This window comes from Ascaphus truei, chromosome 2 (assembly GCF_040206685.1).
Source record: "Ascaphus truei isolate aAscTru1 chromosome 2, aAscTru1.hap1, whole genome shotgun sequence".
NCBI classification, from domain to species: domain Eukaryota; kingdom Metazoa; phylum Chordata; class Amphibia; order Anura; family Ascaphidae; genus Ascaphus; species Ascaphus truei.
The window spans coordinates 465,471,418-465,491,851 of record NC_134484.1 but is presented as its reverse complement, the minus strand read 5'-3'; the positions used below and the strand labels follow the sequence as shown (position 1 = coordinate 465,491,851).

At 46.0% G+C, this 20,434-nt stretch overlaps 1 protein-coding gene across 1 annotated transcript in view; it reads right to left on the bottom strand.

The window, feature by feature from the left end:
• Nucleotides 1-3,799: 3,799 nt before the first annotated feature.
• Nucleotides 3,800-20,434, bottom strand: part of LOC142487948 (uncharacterized) — a 93,596-nt gene continuing 76,961 nt past the window's right edge. The window contains exons 5-9 of the mRNA XM_075588115.1: nt 19,196-19,279; nt 16,771-16,917; nt 7,557-7,688; nt 5,064-5,186; nt 3,800-3,982 (exon numbers count right to left, since the gene is read on the bottom strand). Coding sequence (XP_075444230.1) covers nt 3,968-3,982; nt 5,064-5,186; nt 7,557-7,688; nt 16,771-16,917; nt 19,196-19,279 — 501 coding nt within the window. The 3' untranslated portion in view covers nt 3,800-3,967. The remainder of the gene's footprint in view (nt 3,983-5,063; nt 5,187-7,556; nt 7,689-16,770; nt 16,918-19,195; nt 19,280-20,434) is intronic.

Here is a 20,434-nt window from a genome sequence, read left to right as displayed (position 1 = left end):
ATGCCAGAGGTCACAAGGTGGAAGAATCAAACTTTTACGAGTCTGAACTTCATGCTGCTTTTAACATCTTGAGAGAGTTTGTGTGGTTTCCTCTGTGTGGGCTTGCACTCATCCCACAGAAAGGACGTCTCGGAAAGCGTTCTGAAATGGTAACTTGGTGTTAAACCTCAGGTCAGGCAACGTTTAGCCGGCTCCCTTTTCTACCGTGTAGATAGAGGAAAACCTCATCTGTCATCTCTATTGAGTGCTAATGGCTGCACCACAATGACTGCTCCATGTCACCTAGTCCCCTCTGTCTATGTTCAGTTCTTGGGGCTAGCAACAGCCCAGCTTAGATAAGTTTTTGGCCTGAAAACCTGTCTTATTGCTAGCTGTGACATTTGTTTTTGACCTTGAACTAGTTTTTTTTTTTTTTATTTATTTTTTAACTTTTTAATTCTGCAATGAAAGAGATCAAACTAAACACATTGGAACTGTAAATCCACTCTAAAACTTGGATGTAAATATTAAGCAGCCTTTAGTATATTGCCTAAACCAGGGAGTTCCCGAGCACGGATCTGCGCTCCCCCAGCCTCCACGGGCCCCTCAGTTGCCAAGATATTGGTTGTTTTGTGACACAAATGACCAAATGTGGCTGTGTAGTCACCAATAGTTTCTGGATGACCTGGCTTGCTCTTGACCTCTGGAGTGAGGCAGACCCGTGGGTGGCCATGTTTTACTTCCAGGCAAGAACTTTATCTGGGTAATGCAGTTTTAGTCCGGGGGGATCCAGCTGATTAAATTATGAATGTGTGTATTTAGGACCAAAAATGTAGCTGCTAAATGGCAAGCCAATTTGGGAAGGAGTACAGGGTTTCTGTATTTGTATTTGTCTTTCCCTTCGTAGTAGCACACTCCATGAGAAAGTTATGTATAGTGTTACTGATACATTCTGTAATTTAGAGAGAGAGAGAGAGAGAGAATAATAAGCTCATCAGTATTCTGCGCTGTTTAGAAGTATTGTTATTGAGCTTTTCGAAGTGGGCTTTCAAGCATAAATGTGCAAGGCTAACAAGACAGAAATTGTACTTGCAAATCAATCATTAAAATGGCATTAATTGCTGAATGTGGTAGAAGATACATTATATTTATGATGGGGTAGAAGATACTATGACGCAGTGGTGTAGCTACACATTCGCGGGCCCCCGAGCGGAAAAAAAATCCGGCCCTATTAATACTGACTGCAATTTTTTCTCCCTGATCCCTTATCTCCTCATCTCTCCCCATTCCTCCTCGTCGTCATCATCTCTCCCCCCTCAACTCTAGCCCTCATCATCTTCTCTCAGCCCCCATTCTGTACCACCCTCCTCCATCATTTCTCCACCCCCTCATCATCATCTCCCCTCCTCATCATCTCTCCCCCATCTCCCCCTTCCTCATCAACAGCTCTCTCCCCTTCCATCTTCAGATCTCCTCCTCCTTAGGGTGACCAGATTTTCAAATGTAAAAAAACTGGGACACATGTGCCCCCCCACCCCTTTTTCCCCTCCCTCTCCCCCATCCTCCACTCCGTCCCCCTCCCCCATCCTCACTCCGTCCCCTTCCACCATCCTCACTCCCCCCCACCCCCTCACTCTCCCTACCTCCCCCCCCCGTCCGCCCTCACTCCCTACCTCCCCCGTCCGCCCTCACTCCCTACCTCCCCTGTCCGCCCTCACTCCCTACCTCCCCTGTCCGCCCTCACTCCCTACCTCCCCCCAGTCCGTCCTCACTCCCTACCTCCCCCCCGTCCGTCCTCACTCCCTACCTCCCCCCGTCTGTCCTCACTCCCTACCCCCCCGTCCGTCCTCACTCCCTACCTCCCCCCCCCCGTCCGTCCTCACTCCCTACCTCCCCCCCGTCTGTCCTCCCTACTCCCCCCCATCCTCCCTACCTCCCCGTCTGTCCTCATTCGCTCCCCCCCCCCCTGTCCTCACTCGCTCCCTCCCCCCCTGACCTCACTCGCTCCCTCACCCCCCTGACCTCACTCGCTCCCCCCCGTCCTCACTCACTCCCTCTCCCGTCCCTTCCTCTCATCCTTTCTCCTCCTTCCCCCCTCCCATATCTACACACAAACAGTACACCATATACACACATACCAAACATGCAACATTAGTGTAACACACACACCATATACAAATACACATTTATACTCAACATATAAAAAAAAAAACACTAAATATACAACATATATATGCACATAATGCATGACACACACACGCATTACAAATACACACTTAAACACACACTGCCACACACTAACACAGACACACCAAAACACACACATTTACCAACCCAGACGCACACACTTGTCAACAGACACACGGAACCAGGAGTTGTAGAGAGGAGCAGCTATGGAGTGCTCTGCAGTGCCACCTGCTGCCCGGAAGTGGTTAAGCAGCCCTGTTCTCCCTCCTACTGGTTACAGCTGTTCTGTGATCAGCTCTGGACTCCGCAGCCGGCACCCTCCGCTCTCCCACCTGCCCAAGCCTGTCTCTATCTGAAGAGAGACCGATGGGCCGCCGACAGGGGTAGGGCGGGAAGAGAGCGGGCCCCCAGGCTTTGCCCGGACTATAGCTACGCCCCTGTTGTGACGGTAGGGGTAGATTTGGCTGCTCGTAAATGAAATTCAAGCCCACCTTTACCCCTAGCCCACCTTTACCCCTAGCTGTCAATAATATGATAGATTTATTCATGTACTAGCTGAGAGCCCCGGCGTTGATTTATTCATGTATGAATAGTCACATATCTGTATACTGTGCCCACATTGGGCTGATGTTATATTTTGGAGTCTGGTTCCAGCACTTATGGAAAAGGGTTAACCTATGTTAAATGTTTTAAATGTGCAATCCTTTGGTGTGGAGAATGGATATACGAGTATCCAGCCTCCACAAAGGAGATTCTGGGCGAGATAAGGTGAGTGGCTTGGGACATTGTCAGCGAGGCAGGGCTGTGGACTCGGGTGTGGGGGAAGTGGCTTCCCACAGGGGGGGACCATTGTTTGGCCCAGACACAGAGTAGCTTCTCATTACAGCAGGTATTGGAAGGACCACGGGGAACCTTTGCCGGGACTGTGCCCTGTTGGTGCAATTCTCATGGTTCCATTTAAATGCCCCGCTTGACAAGTGCGTCCATGTGTCTACTCGCTTAGGGATTGGTCCCATGCAGGCAAGCCCTCACTCACTGATTGGACCACACAGACAATCCGCTCTGGGATTGACCGGCCCTCCATCCTCCATGTTGGTTAAGTCGACTGAAGGATATATGAGAAGGAACCCAACTTTGGTTCTAGAGACTTGTTGCAGCATACTCCGAGAGCTGAAGTGGATCCTTTGAATATCCGAAGCTGTCCGAGGGTGTTCCGGAGACTTGTGGAGGGTTTTAAACATTAAAACTGTTGGCTAGCAGCGTACAAGGCAGGACTGCCTATGCTACCACGAGTTTGAGGACATGTATCGGGGTAAACTTCTGCACAGAAGTCCCTTCACCTAGGATTTTAGGTTGTTCCCCAGTTGTGAGAGTTTGTGTGCGCGTTTTATGTACTGGAGGTTTGTGGAAACATTTTCCAATAAATTCACTTTTGTTCAACTCTGCAGTTCTGTCTAGTGTTCCGATCCCTCGTGTTATTGTCCTGGTCTCCCGTGACAGATATATTATATGGCTGACGGGGGCAGACGATGCATTAAACGGCTGAGGGCTTTTTATTTTTTGCCATATTAGTATATGCCTAGTTAAAAGAAACCAGACAGACTGGCGGTTACAAGAATTAAAACCAGGGTCGTTAGGTATATCAGGCAGGTTTTATTGAGCAGCATCATCGGTGCAAACTAGTAGGACTATATGCAAGTCTAATAAGGAACTGTTAAACGGAGTAACTGTGCATCTATACAGTGAGGCAGGGACAGAGGTGGGTGAAGGATACAGTGATGTCTTGCGATCTGGCCAGCAGCTACATTGTTAATTCCTGTGAAGAAACATAGGAAGAACATTTTAAACACAAGTCCTAACGCTTCAGGGATAATGAGGCACGACACGCGCACCTTTCCGGATACCCCAAGTAAAACGGGAAAATTCCAACTCCGAGAGCATCCAGACTGAACCGCATCCGTTGGATACAGTGGCAATTGGTCGGTAAACACAAGGATGCACACCAGTCTATATTGTTTCGCTGCCCAGCAGCGGTTCACTGCACCTTCAGGTACATATGGAGATTGTGACATGGATGACTTCTACGTTTGTGTGTCTCCTACGGTAAGTTTAGTAATAGTGTCTCGCGAGAGACGGGGGAAGGAATAGGACTTGGACAGGCGGTGTGACTCGGGATGGAAATAGATTTTTTGGAATGGAGGAGAGGAGGGAAGAAGATGCTGCTAGGGCCTCCCCGCATTACAGGGATCATTACATTACAGAGATCATTGTAGCACAGGAGAGATAATCTGTGATGGGTTAATAGACTAATACAGGGAGTTCTTTAATGGGTTTACTGGACAGTACAAGGGGTTCTATAGCATCGTCAGATGTTTTCTATGTTTGTGTTTTTAGGATTGTAGAAGTGTTCTGTAATCTGTCAATAGGATAATACAGGGGGTCCAACTCACATCCTCAAGCTTCTCCCCCCCCCCCCCCAACAGGTCACGTGTTCAAAATATTCCTGCTTCAGCACAGGTGGTGCAGACCTCCACTGAGCCTGATTGAGCCACCTATGCTGAAGCTGGGATATCCTGAAAACTTGACCTGTTGTGGGGGGGAGGGGAAGCTGGAGCTGGATTAGCCTGAAAACCTGGAGTTGAGCACCCTGGGGTAACAGTCAGCAAAACAGTAGATGTGTTTATGGAGAAGTATTGGGACTTGGGTAATTTATTAAACCGTAATCGGTTTGTGGGCCATTAGAGAGTTTGTGACGTGTAATTGTAAGATACCACTTGTCTTATATAGATTTGAAACGATAGCCAGGCCTGTGTCATTTGGATGGTACAGTAGTGCAGTGTGTGGGGTGGGACAGCGGATCCCTGGAGATGTCCATAGTCTATTCCCAGCATCCTTACCATGATGGCATTCACAATGTCATTGTTGTTGTGCCTGAGCGCCCGCACGGCCTTCGCACGGGACACGTTGGCTTGTGCCATCACCAGCTCAATGTCTCTCACCTCGAGCCCGGTCTCATCCACCTACAACACAGAGGGAGCAGTGAGGACTCCTGCACAGGCGGGCGATGTCTGCATGGTTACTGCTCAGCGCAGCTGCACGCTTCAGCAGTGGCCCTTCATCTCCCAGAGATTTAGGCAAATTCATTAGGGTCCCATACAGCACTGCGTACATTTTAAAATGACCATATCTCCATGCTAAAGAAGATGAGTCCACCCTCCAGCTACCATACCCTTCCCCCTTTTGCCACTAGGCTCCATGCTGCTTGCTGTGCCATTGGACGCTGCAGGGACTCTGATTCATTAAGCACTTCTGTGGTTTCTGCTAGAACAGCACAAACCCATCCTCTCCGGCCTCATCTTCCTAAAGAAGGTTAAGGGTAAGAGCATCTTAAGCCACGTTGAAATGAAAGGGCTTTAGCGTGCACCAACGTTTAGTACCATTTGTTAAATCTGGACCTCTGGGCTTTACGTAGGCTACACCGAGGACGGAGACACGTTCATGTGGTTGCAAAAGCCGAAGTCACAAAGATGAGCAATTAATCTGAATTCACTTCGGCCTCTCTCGCTCGTCCATAAATTACATCAACAATTAAAGTTAACCGAATCATGGGGGGGAAAATAAGAACATCTCAGTTTCCCTTTCAACCTCTAAATTAAGAGGTTACAAACCTTGAAAGATTGACCAACCTGGCTGTCTTCCAGCACGTTCTTCGAAAGAAAATTCATAGTAATCGCATTACTCTGTGCAGTAGCATTTAGATAATGTAGCAATACTCCGATTTTAAGAAATTCGACACGTCCAGGGGAAACGCGTTTTGAACTTTTATTTTTAAGAAAGGATTATTCATTGTTTTAAATGCAGAATGCGAGGGAGTATTTCTAAAATAAAATCAGTTTTAATCTACAAAAAGGAATGAAACTGTAGCTTTGTAAATAAAAAGTTGTGGTATTCCTGGTATGGAAAAAAAATACAAATAAACAGTAGTCCCTCGTACCCCACAATACCATGACATTGATGCCCGATCCGAGATGACCTATTAAGTGGTGATTCCAATGTTTCTAATGTAGTAACAAAGAGGGGAGTAGGGGAGTAGGGGGTGTATGATACCTGTTATTTGCCCAACAAGTAGTTGATATGTTACAAGCTTTCCAACCTCTCCGGGTCCTTCATCAGGGTTACCTAAGGCCTCGGTCCCGCTGCGCTCGTTGGCGCGGGTGGCCATGTCGCGAGTTCCCCACCAGCAGGGGAATCCTCGCGAGCCGGTCCCGGTCCCCCCTGGCGGCACAGCTGACTACACGCTGTGGCGCGTCAGCCGCTAGGAGACACAAGAGAATGGTGTTCCCTAGCGTTGACGCGTCACGTGGTGTGGCTGTGAGCCAATGGGGAGGGGAGGCTTCGGGAGGAGGAGAGGCTTCGGGGAGCGGGGAGGAGTGTGGAGTGAAAGCAGGTGAGTGCCTTTCTGTGTGTGTGCCTGAGTGCGTGCGTGCCTGTCTGTGTGTGTATGTGTGTGCCCGAGTGCGTGAGTGCCTGCCTCTGTCTGTCTGTGTGTGTGTGTGTGTGTGTGTGTGTGTATGAGTGCGTGAGTGCCTGCCTGTGTGTGTGTGTGTGTGTGTGTGTGTGTGTGTGTGTGTGTGTGTGTGTATATATGTATGAGTGCCTGCGTGTGTGTGTGTTTAAACTTACCCGCAGCAGCTCCAGCCCGAGTCCGTGGAGGGAGGGGGGGGAGAGTAGCGGGTCCCTCCGCTCAAGCCACGCCCCCCCTCCCTGTCAAGCCTCCCACTCCCGCCCACCTCCCACTCCGGCTCCCGCTCCCTACAGACCGCATATCGCGGTCTGTGTATGTCAGCGCCCCGCCTATCTGCAGTGCGGGTGCGCTGACTCTGGGAGCGGGGCCTTAGCCTAAGAGGTTGGAAAGCTTGTAACAGATCAACTACTTGTTGATCCAATAAAAGGTGTCATACCCCCTACTCCCTCTCCTCCTTTGTTACTACATGGAAGAAAGGACCAGCACGGCGTTCTTTGCAATCTTTCTAATGCAGGTCCGAGTGTGAGGACTGAAAAAGTTGTAATGTTACCTCGAGAAATACTAACCAGGCATAGATTAGTTTCCTTTAAATGAACCAATCTCTGGTAGAAGATATGCAGATACACAATGGGTTTCTGTCTGTACCACCTCCTGGTAACTGGCTTCCTGCTCTCTCACAATACTTTTCTTCCAGCGTGCTAAGGTTTTTTTTTTCTTTTCCATCTGTGCTACAGCTGGACGCTCATTCAATGCTATATAATATAATGGGAGTTTCCTTGTTCTAGTGCAGATCGGCACTATTAGCAGTGTAATGAATACATTTCAATGAGTCATCAGTTTGACGATCTGAGATTCCTGCCCTTACCTCTTCTTCCTCCTCGCTCTCCTCCTTAATAGTCAGGGTGGGAGCAGTCTCCGTGATGAGGGGGGAGTGCTCCATGGGGACTTTGAACTTTTCTGCGGCAGCCTTGTGGACTTGCTGTGAGAGATCTTCGATCTGTAATGGGAGAGTTTGAGATGCGAGGGAAGCGGAGACCCCCAGAAAATAGGGCACCAAAGTAGCGGCCTGCCAACGGCCACCCAATTGCAGTCACTCGCAGGCTAAGCTGACTTGCTACCTCCCAGTTATGTCCGGCCAAAGAAGCTGCCCTGAGATGTAAGATTCAGCAGCATCCCTACTCGTTGTCCAGCCAAAGACACCATCACAGAACTTAACTCTCCAACCATTTTGAGAGCAAACGGAGGTGCGTGAGGTGGCACTTTAGACATGTTTTTTTGTTCATTATGGTTTCTTTTTCTTCATTTGATTCAGAAATGGTCTATTTCTGAGGGGATTATTACTATTGTAGGCTACATCTCTATTAACCCTTTCCATGCCTGAAGACCAGCGGCACCTACGTCTTCTGGGATCACAACCACGTGACTGCTTGGGGGTAGCGATCACATGCTTGAGACCATCCCTTATTGGCGCGGAACGGAAGTGGAGAGATGACTGTAATCTGCCTCTAGAGGGCAAACAAAATTGAAAGGACATTCCCTTATCATATGGGGCCCCAGAGTGCCGGCCATTGTGAGGTTCAAGGCACGTCATTACGCACCCTAAGGATTCATTCACTTAGTATTTATTATAGGAACTATTGTGTTTATTGTTAGTTTTAGCACAGCAAGGATTTTCCTCTAGTTTTCCTAAGAGGCCAATAAAAAAAGAATATTGTAATGTAATTTTAGATATATTGAACAAGACTTCAAGAAAACAGTCATTTCGACCCATTAGAAAGCTATCTTACTGATCGAGGTACATTTTTAGCCTATACTTTTATACATTCGTTGCATCAGAAACAGAATATCTAACCAATTCATTCCTAAAGATTCTTACACAGCAGAGTGACTCCCACCTTTACTTACAGTCTGCACTGTGACTCCCACCTTTACTTACAGTATGCACTGTGACTCCCACCTTTACTTACAGTATGCACTGTGACTCCCACCTTTACTTACAGTATGCACTGTGACTCCCACCTTTACTTACAGTATGCACTGTGACTCCCACCTTTACTTACAGTATGCACTGTGACTCCCACCTTTACTTACAGTCTGCACTGTGACTCCCACCTTTACTTACAGTCTGCACTGTGACTCCCACCTTTACTTACAGTCTGCACTGTGACTCCCACCTTTACTTACAGTCTGCACTGTGACTCCCACCTTTACTTACAGTATGCACTGTGACTTCCACCTTTACTTACAGTCTGCACTGTGACTCCCACCTTTACTTACAGTATGCACTGTGACTCCTACCTTTACTTACAGTATGCACTGTGACTTCCACCTTTACTTACAGTCTGCACTGTGACTCCCACCTTTCCTTACAGTCTGCACTGTGACTCCCACCTTTACTTACAGTCTGCACTGTGACTCCCACCTTTACTTACAGTCTGCACTGTGACTTCCACCTTTACTTACAGTCTGCACTGTGACTCCCACCTCTACTTACAGTCTGCACTGTGACTCCCACCTTTACTTACAGTCTGCACTGTGACTCCCACCTTTACTTACAGTCTGCACTGTGACTCCCACCTTTACTTACAGTCTGCACTGTGACTTCCACCTTTACTTACAGTCTGCACTGTGACTTCCACCTTTACTTACAGTCTGCACTGTGACTCCCACCTTTACTTACAGTCTGCACTGTGACTTCCACCTTTACTTACAGTCTGCACTGTGACTCCCACCTTTACTTACAGTCTGCACTGTGACTCCCACCTTTACTTACAGTCTGCACTGTGACTTCCACCTTTACTTACAGTCTGCACTGTGACTCCCACCTTTACTTACAGTCTGCACTGTGACTCCCACCTTTACTTACAGTCTGCACTGTGACTCCCACCTTTACTTACAGTCTGCACTGTGACTCCCACCTTTACTTACAGTCTGCACTGTGACTCCCACCTTTACTTACAGTCTGCACTGTGACTCCCACCTTTACTCACAGTCTGCACTGTGACTCCCACCTTTACTTACAGTATGCACTGTGACTCCCACCTTTACTTACAGTCTGCACTGTGACTCCCACCTTTACTTACAGTATGAACTGTGACTCCCACCTTTACTTACAGTCTGCACTGTGACTCCCACCTTTACTTTAAGTATGCACTGTGACTCCCACCTTTACTTACAGTCTGCACTGTGACTCCCACCTTTACTTTCAGTCTGCACTGTGACTCCCACCTTTACTTACAGTATGTACTGTGACTCCCACCTTTACTTTCAGTCTGCACTGTGACTCCCACCTTTACTTTAAGTATGCACTGTGACTCCCACCTTTACTTACAGTCTGCACTGTGACTCCCACCTTTACTTTCAGTCTGCACTGTGACTCCCACCTTTACTTACAGTATGCACTGTGACTCCCACCTTTACTTTCAGTCTGCACTGTGACTCCCACCTTTACTTACAGTCTGCACTGTGACTCCCACATTTACTTACAGTCTGCACTGTGACTTCCACCTTTACTTACAGTATGCACTGTGACTTCCACCTTTACTTACAGTCTGCACTGTGACTCCCACCTTTACTTACAGTCTGCACTGTAACTCAGACCTTTACTTACAGTATGCAATGTGACTCCCACCTTTACTTACAGTATGCACTGCACTGTGACTTCCACCTTTACTTACAGTATGCACTGTGACTCCCACCTTTACTTACAGTATGCACTGTGACTTCCACCTTTACTTACAGTCTGCACTGTGACTTCCACCTTTACTTACAGTATGCACTGCACTGTGACTCCCACCTTTACTTACAGTATGCACTGCACTTTGACTCCCACCTTTACTTACAGTATGCACTGTGACTCCCACCTTTACTTACAGTCTGCACTGTGACTCCCATCTTTACTTACAGTGTGCACTGTGACTTCCACCTTTACTTACAGTCTGCACTGTGACTCCCACCTTTACTTACAGTCTGCACTGTGACTCCCACCTTTACTTACAGTCTGCACTGTGACTCCCACCTTTACTTACAGTCTGCACTGTGACTTCCACCTTTACTTACAGTCTGCACTGTGACTCCCACCTTTCCTTACAGTCTGCACTGTGACTCCCACCTTTACTTACAGTCTGCACTGTGACTCCCACCTTTACTTACAGTATGCACTGTGACTCCCACCTTTACTTACAGTCTGCACTGTGACTCCCACCTTTACTTACAGTATGCACTGTGACTCCCACCTTTACTTACAGTCTGCACTGTGACTCCCACCTTTACTTACAGTCTGCACTGTGACTCCCACCTTTACTTACAGTATGCACTGTGACTCCCACCTTTACTTACAGTATGCAATGTGACTCCCACCTTTACTTACAGTATGCACTGTGACTCCCACCTTTACTTACAGTCTGCACTGTGACTCCCACCTTTACTTTCAGTATGCACTGTGACTCCCACCTTTACTTACAGTCTGCACTGTGACTCCCACCTTTACTTTCAGTCTGCACTGTGACTCCCACCTTTACTTACAGTATGTACTGTGACTCCCACCTTTACTTACAGTCTGCACTGTGACTCCCACCTTTACTTTAAGTATGCACTGTGACTCCCACCTTTACTTACAGTCTGCACTGTGACTCCCACCTTTACTTTCAGTCTGCACTGTGACTCCCACCTTTACTTACAGTATGCACTGTGACTCCCACCTTTACTTACAGTATGCACTGTGACTCCCACCTTTACTTTCAGTCTGCACTGTGACTCCCACCTTTACTTACAGTGTGCACTGTGACTCCCACCTTTACTTACAGTCTGCACTGTGACTTCCACCTTTACTTACAGTATGCACTGTGACTTCCACCTTTACTTACAGTCTGCACTGTGACTCCCACCTTTACTTACAGTCTGCACTGTGACTCAGACCTTTACTTACAGTCTGCACTGTGACTCCCACCTTTACTTACAGTCTGCACTGTGACTCAGACCTTTACTTACAGTATGCAATGTGACTCCCACCTTTACTTACAGTATGCACTGCACTGTGACTTCCACCTTTACTTACAGTATGCACTGTGACTCCCACCTTTACTTACAGTATGCACTGCACTTTGACTCCCACCTTTACTTACAGTATGCACTGTGACTCCCACCTTTACTTACAGTCTGCACTGTGACTCCCACCTTTACTTACAGTCTGCACTGTGACTTCCACCTTTACTTACAGTCTGCACTGTGACTCCCACCTTTACTTACAGTCTGCACTGTGACTCCCACCTTTACTTACAGTCTGCACTGTGACTTCCACCTTTACTTACAGTCTGCACTGTGACTCCCACCTTTACTTATAGTCTGCACTGTGACTCCCACCTTTACTTACAGTCTGCACTGTGACTCCCACCTTTACTTACAGTATGCACTGTGACTCCCACCTTTACTTACAGTCTGCACTGTGACTCCCACCTTTACTTACAGTCTGCACTGTGACTCCCACCTTTACTTACAGTATGCACTGTGACTCCCACCTTTACTTACAGTATGCACTGTGACTCCCACCTTTACTTACAGTCTGCACTGTGAATCCCACCTTTACTTACAGTATGCACTGTGACTCCCACCTTTACTTACAGTATGCACTGTGACTCCCACCTTTACTTACAGTATGCACTGTGACTCCCACCTTTACTTACAGTCTGCACTGTGACTCCCACCTTTACTTTAAGTATGCACTGTGACTCCCACCTTTACTTACAGTCTGCACTGTGACTCCCACCTTTACTTTCAGTCTGCACTGTGACTCGCACCTTTACTTACAGTATGTACTGTGACTCCCACCTTTACTTACAGTCTGCACTGTGACTCCCACCTTTACTTTAAGTATGCACTGTGACTCCCACCTTTACTTACAGTGTGCACTGTGACTCCCACCTTTACTTACAGTCTGCACTGTGACTTCCACCTTTACTTACAGTATGCACTGTGACTTCCACCTTTACTTACAGTCTGCACTGTGACTCCCACCTTTACTTACAGTCTGCACTGTGACTCAGACCTTTACTTACAGTATGCAATGTGACTCCCACCTTTACTTACAGTATGCACTGCACTGTGACTTCCACGTTTACTTACAGTATGCACTGTGACTCCCACCTTTACTTACAGTATGCACTGTGACTTCCACCTTTACTTACAGTCTGCACTGTGACTTCCACCTTTACTTACAGTATGCACTGCACTGTGACTCCCACCTTTACTTACAGTATGCACTGCACTTTGACTCCCACCTTTACTTACAGTATGCACTGTGACTTCCACCTTTACTTACAGTATGCACTGTGACTTCCACCTTTACTTACAGTCTGCACTGTGACTCCCACCTTTACTTACAGTATGCACTGTGACTTCCACCTTTACTTACAGTCTGCACTGTGACTCCCACCTTTACTTACAGTCTGCACTGTGACTCCCACCTTTACTTACAGTATGCACTGTGACTCCCACCTTTACTTACAGTCTGCACTGTGACTTCCACCTTTACTTAGTCTGCACTGTGACTTCTACCTTTACTTACAGTATGCACTGTGACTCCCACCTTTACTTACAGTATGCACTGTGACTTCCACCTTTACTTACAGTCTGCACTGTGACTCCCACCTTTACTTACAGTCTGCACTGTGACTTCCACCTTTACTTACAGTCTGCACTGTGACTCCCACCTTTACTTACAGTCTGCACTGTGACTCCCACCTTTACTTACAGTATGCACTGTGACTCCCACCTTTACTTACAGTATGCACTGTGACTCCCACCTTTACTTACAGTCTGCACTGTGACTCCCACCTTTACTTACAGTATGCACTGTGACTCCCACCTTTAGTTACAGTCTGCACTGTGACTCCCACCTTTACTTACAGTATGCACTGTGACTCCCACCTTTACTTACAGTCTGCACTGTGACTCCCACCTTTACTTTAAGTATGCACTGTGACTCCCACCTTTACTTACAGTCTGCACTGTGACTCCCACCTTTACTTTAAGTATGCACTGTGACTCCCACCTTTACTTACAGTCTGCACTGTGACTCCCACCTTTACTTTCAATCTGCACTGTGACTCCCACCTTTACTTACAGTCTGCACTGTGACTTCCACCTTTACTTACAGTCTGCACTGTGACTTCCACCTTTACTTACAGTCTGCACTGTGACTTCCACCTTTACTTACAGTATGCACTGTGACTCCCACCTTTACTTACAGTATGCACTGTGACTCCCACCTTTACTTACAGTTTGCACTGTGACTCCCACCTTTACTTACAGTCTGCACTGTGACTCCCACCTTTACTTACAGTATGCACTGTGACTCCCACCTTTACTTTCAGTCTGCACTGTGACTCCCACCTTTACTTACAGTATGCACTGTGACTTCCACCTTTACTTACAGTATGCACTGTGACTTCCACCTTTCCTTTACTTACAGTATGCACTGTGACTTCCGCCTTTATTTACAGTATGCACTGTGACTCCCACCTTTACTTACAGTCTGCACTGTGATTCCCACCTTTACTTACAGTATGCACTGTGACTCCCACCTTTACTTAGAGTCTGCACTGTGACTCCCACCTTTACTTACAGTCTGCACTGTGACTCCTACCTTTACTTACAGTATGCACTGTGACTCCCACCTTTACTTACAGTCTGCACTGTGACTCCCACCTTTACTTACAGTATGCACTGTGACTCCCACCTTTACTTAGAGTCTGCACTGTGACTCCCACCTTTACTTACAGTCTGCACTGTGACTCCTACCTTTACTTACAGTATGCACTGTGACTCCCACCTTTACTTACAGTGTGCACTGTGACTCCCACCTTTACTTACAGTCTGCACTGTGACTCCCACCTTTACTGACAGTCTGCACTGTGACTCCCACCTCTACTTACAGTATGCACTGTGACTTCCACCTTTACTTACAGTCTGCACTGTGACTCCCACCTTTACTTACAGTCTGCACTGTGACTCCCACCTTTACTTACAGTCTGCACTGTGACTCCCACCTTTACTTACAGTCTGCACTGTGACTCCCACCTTTACTTACAGTCTGCACTGTGACTCCCACCTTTACTTACAGTCTGCACTGTGACTCCCACCTTTACTTACAGTATGCACTGTGACTCCCACCTTTACTTACAGTCTGCACTGTGACTCCCACCTTTACTTACAGTATGCACTGTGACTCCCACCTTTACTTACAGTATGCACTGTGACTTCCACCTTTACTTACAGTCTGCACTGTGACTTCCACCTTTACTTACAGTCTGCACTGTGACTCCCACCTTTACTTACAGTCTGCACTGTGACTCCCACCATTACTTACAGTATGCACTGTGACTCCCACCTTTACTTACAGTATGCACTGTGACTCCCACCTTTACTTACAGTCTGCACTGTGACTCCCACCTTTACTTACAGTCTGCACTGTGACTCCCACCTTTACTTACAGTCTGCACTGTGACTCCCACCTTTACTTACAGTCTGCACTGTGACTCCCACCTTTACTTACAGTATGCACTGTGACTCCCACCTTTACTTACAGTCTGCACTGTGACTCCCACCTTTACTTACAGTCTGCACTGTGACTCCCACCTTTACTTACAGTCTGCACTGTGACTCCCACCTTTACTTACAGTCTGCACTGTGACTCCCACCTTTACTTACAGTATGCACTGTGACTCCCACCTTTACTTACAGTCTGCACTGTGACTCCCACCTTTACTTACAGTCTGCGCTGTGACTCCCACCTTTACTTACAGTGTGCACTGTGACTCCCACCTTTACTTACAGTCTGCGCTGTGACTCCCACCTTTACTTTCAGTCTGCACTGTGACTCCCACCTTTACTTACAGTGTGCACTGTGACTCCCACCTTTACTTACAGTCTGCGCTGTGACTCCCACCTTTACTTACAGTGTGCACTGTGACTCCCACCTTTACTTACAGTCTGCGCTGTGACTCCCACCTTTACTTACAGTCTGCGCTGTGACTCCCACCTTTACTTACAGTCTGCGCTGTGACTCCCACCTTTACTTACAGTATGCACTGTGACTTCCACCTTTACTTACAGTCTGCACTGTGACTCCCACCTTTACTTACAGTCTGCACTGTGACTCCCACCTTTACTTACAGTCTGCACTGTGACTTCCACCTTTACTTACAGTCTGCGCTGTGACTCCCACCTTTACTTACAGTCTGCACTGTGACTCCCACCTTTACTTACAGTCTGCGCTGTGACTCCCACCTTTACTTACAGTCTGCGCTGTGACTCCCACCTTTACTTACAGTCTGCGCTGTGACTCCCACCTTTACTTACAGTCTGCACTGTGACTCCCAGCTTTACTTACAGTCTGCACTGTGACTCCCACCTTTACTTACAGTCTGCACTGTGACTCCCACCTTTACTTACAGTCTGCACTGTGACTTCCACCTTTACTTACAGTCTGCGCTGTGACTCCCACCTTTACTTACAGTCTGCACTGTGACTCCCACCTTTACTTACAGTCTGCACTGTGACTCCCACCTTTACTTACAGTCTGCACTGTGACTTCCACCTTTACTTACAGTATGCACTGTGACTCCCACCTTTACTTTCAGTCTGCACTGTGACTCCCACCTTTACTTACAGTGTGCACTGTGACTTCCACCTTTACTTACAGTATGCACTGTGACTCCCACCTTTACTTACAGTCTGCACTGTGACTCCCACCTTTACTTACAGTATGCACTGTGACTCCCACCTTTACTTACAGTGTGCACTGTGACTCCCACCTTTACTTACAGTCTGCACTGTGACTCCCACCTTTACTTACAGTGTGCACTGTGACTCCCACCTTTACTTACAGTCTGCACTGTGACTCCCACCTTTACTTACAGTATGCACTGTGACTCCCACCTTTACTTACAGTCTGCACTGTGACTCCCACCTTTACTTACAGTTTGCACTGTGCACACGTTGGTTTGTACAAGAAGAATGAATGAGACTTCTACACTTATAACCCATATAAAGCTCTGAATGTTGATCTGGGTTATACTCACCTTGGCTTCACCAAACACAATGTAGATGTCGGATGCGGGGCTCTTGAAGACGTCCGGCTTGGTTATGACAAACAGGATGTTCTTGGATTTGCGGATGGTGATCCTGGTAACGCCGTGTATCTGGCGGAGACCCAGTTTGGACATGGCCTGGGAGAAGGCAGAGCAATCAAATGTAACACCATTAACCCATTAACAGAAATCATTATGTAACAAGAGAGGGGCTTAGGTTGCAAGGCAGGCCAGACAAATATCCTACTTTCCCAAGCACTGGTAAAGCAACATAGAAAAATGGTGGGGGGGGGGGGGGGGGGTTAATACAGCATTTTTAGCCTATTTCACAGATTGTTCAGTTCACCTCTATTTAGAAAAAAAGATTATAATTGTCTTTTTTTAATTCCTTTGTCTGCTTTGCACGGTAGTGCCCGCCATGGGCTAACATTCCCCTTCTCCTTTTGTAGGACGACCTTGTAATTTTAACTTTGACCTCTCTCCTAGCTCCTTAAGACTCCGCCCTGGTGATTCGGGGGTTCTGGTTGTTATCGGGACATGGGAAGTGGAGCTATGCAGCATTTATTGATTACTCTGCAACCACGGATGTTAAACAGTCAGTTTGAGTCCTCCTACTGGGGTGACGCTCCTGTTGGCGTAGGGTAGGGAATATTTGGGGTAATATACTGTAAGAGACCATATACATATGTAAGACACATTATATATACTGTAAGAGACCTCATACAGGTGTAATACAGTTATTATATATACTGTAAGAGACCTCATACAGGTGTAATACAGTTATTATATATACTGTAAGAGACCTCATACAGGTGTAATACACATTATATATACTGTAAGAGACCTCATACAGGTGTAATACACATTATATATACTGTAAGAGACCGTATACAGGTGTAATACAGTTATTATATACTGTAAGAGACCTCATACAAGTGTAATACACATATATACTGTAAGAGACCTCATACAGGTGTAATACACATTATATATATATATATACTATAAGAGACCTCATACAGGTGTAATAGTTATTATATATACTGTAAAAGACCTCATACAGGTGTAATACACATTATATATACTGTAAGAGACCTCATACAGTGTAATACACATATACTATAAGAGACCTCATACAGGTGTAATACACATTATATATACTGTAAAAGACCTCATACAGGTGTAATACACATTATATATACTGTAAGAGACCTCATACAGGTGTAATACACATTATATATACTGTAAGAGACCTCATACAGGTGTAATACACATTATATATACTGTAAGTGACCTCATACAGGTGTAATACAGTTATATATACTGTAAGAGACCTCATACAGGTGTAATACAGTTATTATATATACCGTAAGAGACCTCATACAGGTATAATACCGTTATTATATATACTGTAAGAGACCTCATACAGTGTAATACACATATACTATAAGAGACCTCATACAGGTGTAATACACATTATATATACTGTAAGAGACCTCATACAGGTGTAATACAGTTATTATATATACTGTAAGAGACCTCATACAGGTGTAATACAGTTATTATATATACTGTAAGAGACCTCATACAGGTGTAATACAGTAATTATATATACTGTAAGAGACCTCATACAGGTGTAATACAGTTATTATATATACTGTAAGAGACCTCATACAGTGTAATACACATTATATATACTATAAGAGACCTCATACAGGTGTAATACACATTATATATACTGTAAGAGACCTCATACAGTGTAATACACATTATATATACTATAAGAGACCTCATACAGGTGTAATACACATTATATATACTGTAAGAGACCTCATACAGTGTAATACACATTATATATACACTATAAGAGACCTCATACAGTGTAATACACATTATATATACTATAAGAGACCTCATACAGGTGTAATACACATTATATATACTGTAAGAGACCTCATACAGGTGTAATACACATTATATATACACTATAAGAGACCTCATACAGGTGTAATACACATTATATATACTGTAAGAGACCTCATACAGGTGTAATACACATTATATATACTGTAAGGGACCTCATACAGGTGTAATACACATTATATATACTGTAAGAGACCTCATACAGGTGTAATACACATTATATATACTATAAGAGACCTCATACAGGTGTAATACACATTATATATACTGTAAGAGACCTCATACAGGTGTAATACACATTATATATACTGTAAGAGACCTCATACAGTGTAATACACATTATATATACTGTAAGAGACCTCATCCAGGTGTAATACAGTAATAATGATACCTCATACAGGATTAGTGCAGTCATTACATTAGAGGAATAGGCCTGTATGGAGAATGTTCATCCTGAGATCAGCAGCAGTGAACTCATGTATTATTCACTCACCTTCCTGGCTTTCTTCTCACTGCGGCTCTGCTTGGCTTTGCTAATAGATTCTTCCCCCGAGCCCACACAATGAGCCAGCTGATTCTGCAAGAATACAAATGGATATGGGTAGCATACAATGTAATGTTCCTTCTAACGTCCCCATCCCCCGGGAACAAAGAAACCCAAGCTGTAAAATCTGAAGCTGTTTTATTTTTTTTTAAATACCTTAATTGACTAACATTATATTTTTTTTAATTTATAAATTAAATGACCATTTCCTTTTTTTGTGTGTTTTGAATGCACACTCCCAGTTTTTTATTTGTCAGAAATATTGTTAAAAAAATAAATACTGTAATATTTTGTGGTTTTTAAAAATGGCCGCCAGTGGGGGGGGGTTTCCAGAAGCTGCACAGCCCTGATTACGGCAGCACACACTATTTTCTCGTCAATCAGAGATGAGCCCCCCACTGACAACTGCATGTTATATATTGTGGGTTATTAATGGCAGTAATACATCTCATTAGGGTTTTAGGTCTCAATGAAAATACTATTAAACATATCTTTATTTATGATGTGTTAATAACGGTCAATGAGATGCTACATGACTGAGTGCTTTCATGATATGTAGTGTATGAGACAGCCTCTCCCCCCCCCCCCCCTCTCTCAGGGCGCTGAGGCTGTCCTTTTAAATCTCCAGTTCACTTGTCTCAACTTGTACTGGAGCAAGTGACAGCTCCACTTAGGCCTCGGCCATGGTTAATCCTGGCGTGCGGAGGCGCGCTGAGGCTGAGGGAAAGCGGGTGCTTTCCCTGGCCTTAGACAGCGCGCCGTCCGGGGGGGTGTCGGCAGGCGGGCCAGTGACATCACTGAGCTGGTTCGCCCTCGTTGGGCGAACCGCTCACGTGACCGGCCCTGCGCTCCGGCAAGCGCGAAGATTGAAAATTTCCCTAAGACCTGCGCTTACGCGCGCTTGCGGAAGCGTAGGCGAGCCCCTACTAAAGCCGCTCTCATTGCGGCTGTAGGGGCTCAGGGCCGAGCGGAAGCGCGCCTCCGCCAGCAAGCAACAACCCTGGACGCGACCTAACCCTTGTTTCATGGTGTACTAATAATCATATTATACCACTGTGCTACAATATATTTTTAAAGGGCTCCGCTGTTCTTAAAGGGGCAGTCCCACATAGCAGTTCTTAAAGGGGCAGTACCCCATAGCAGTTCTTAAAGGGTTAGTCCCACATAGCAGTTCTTAGGCCGCGTTTA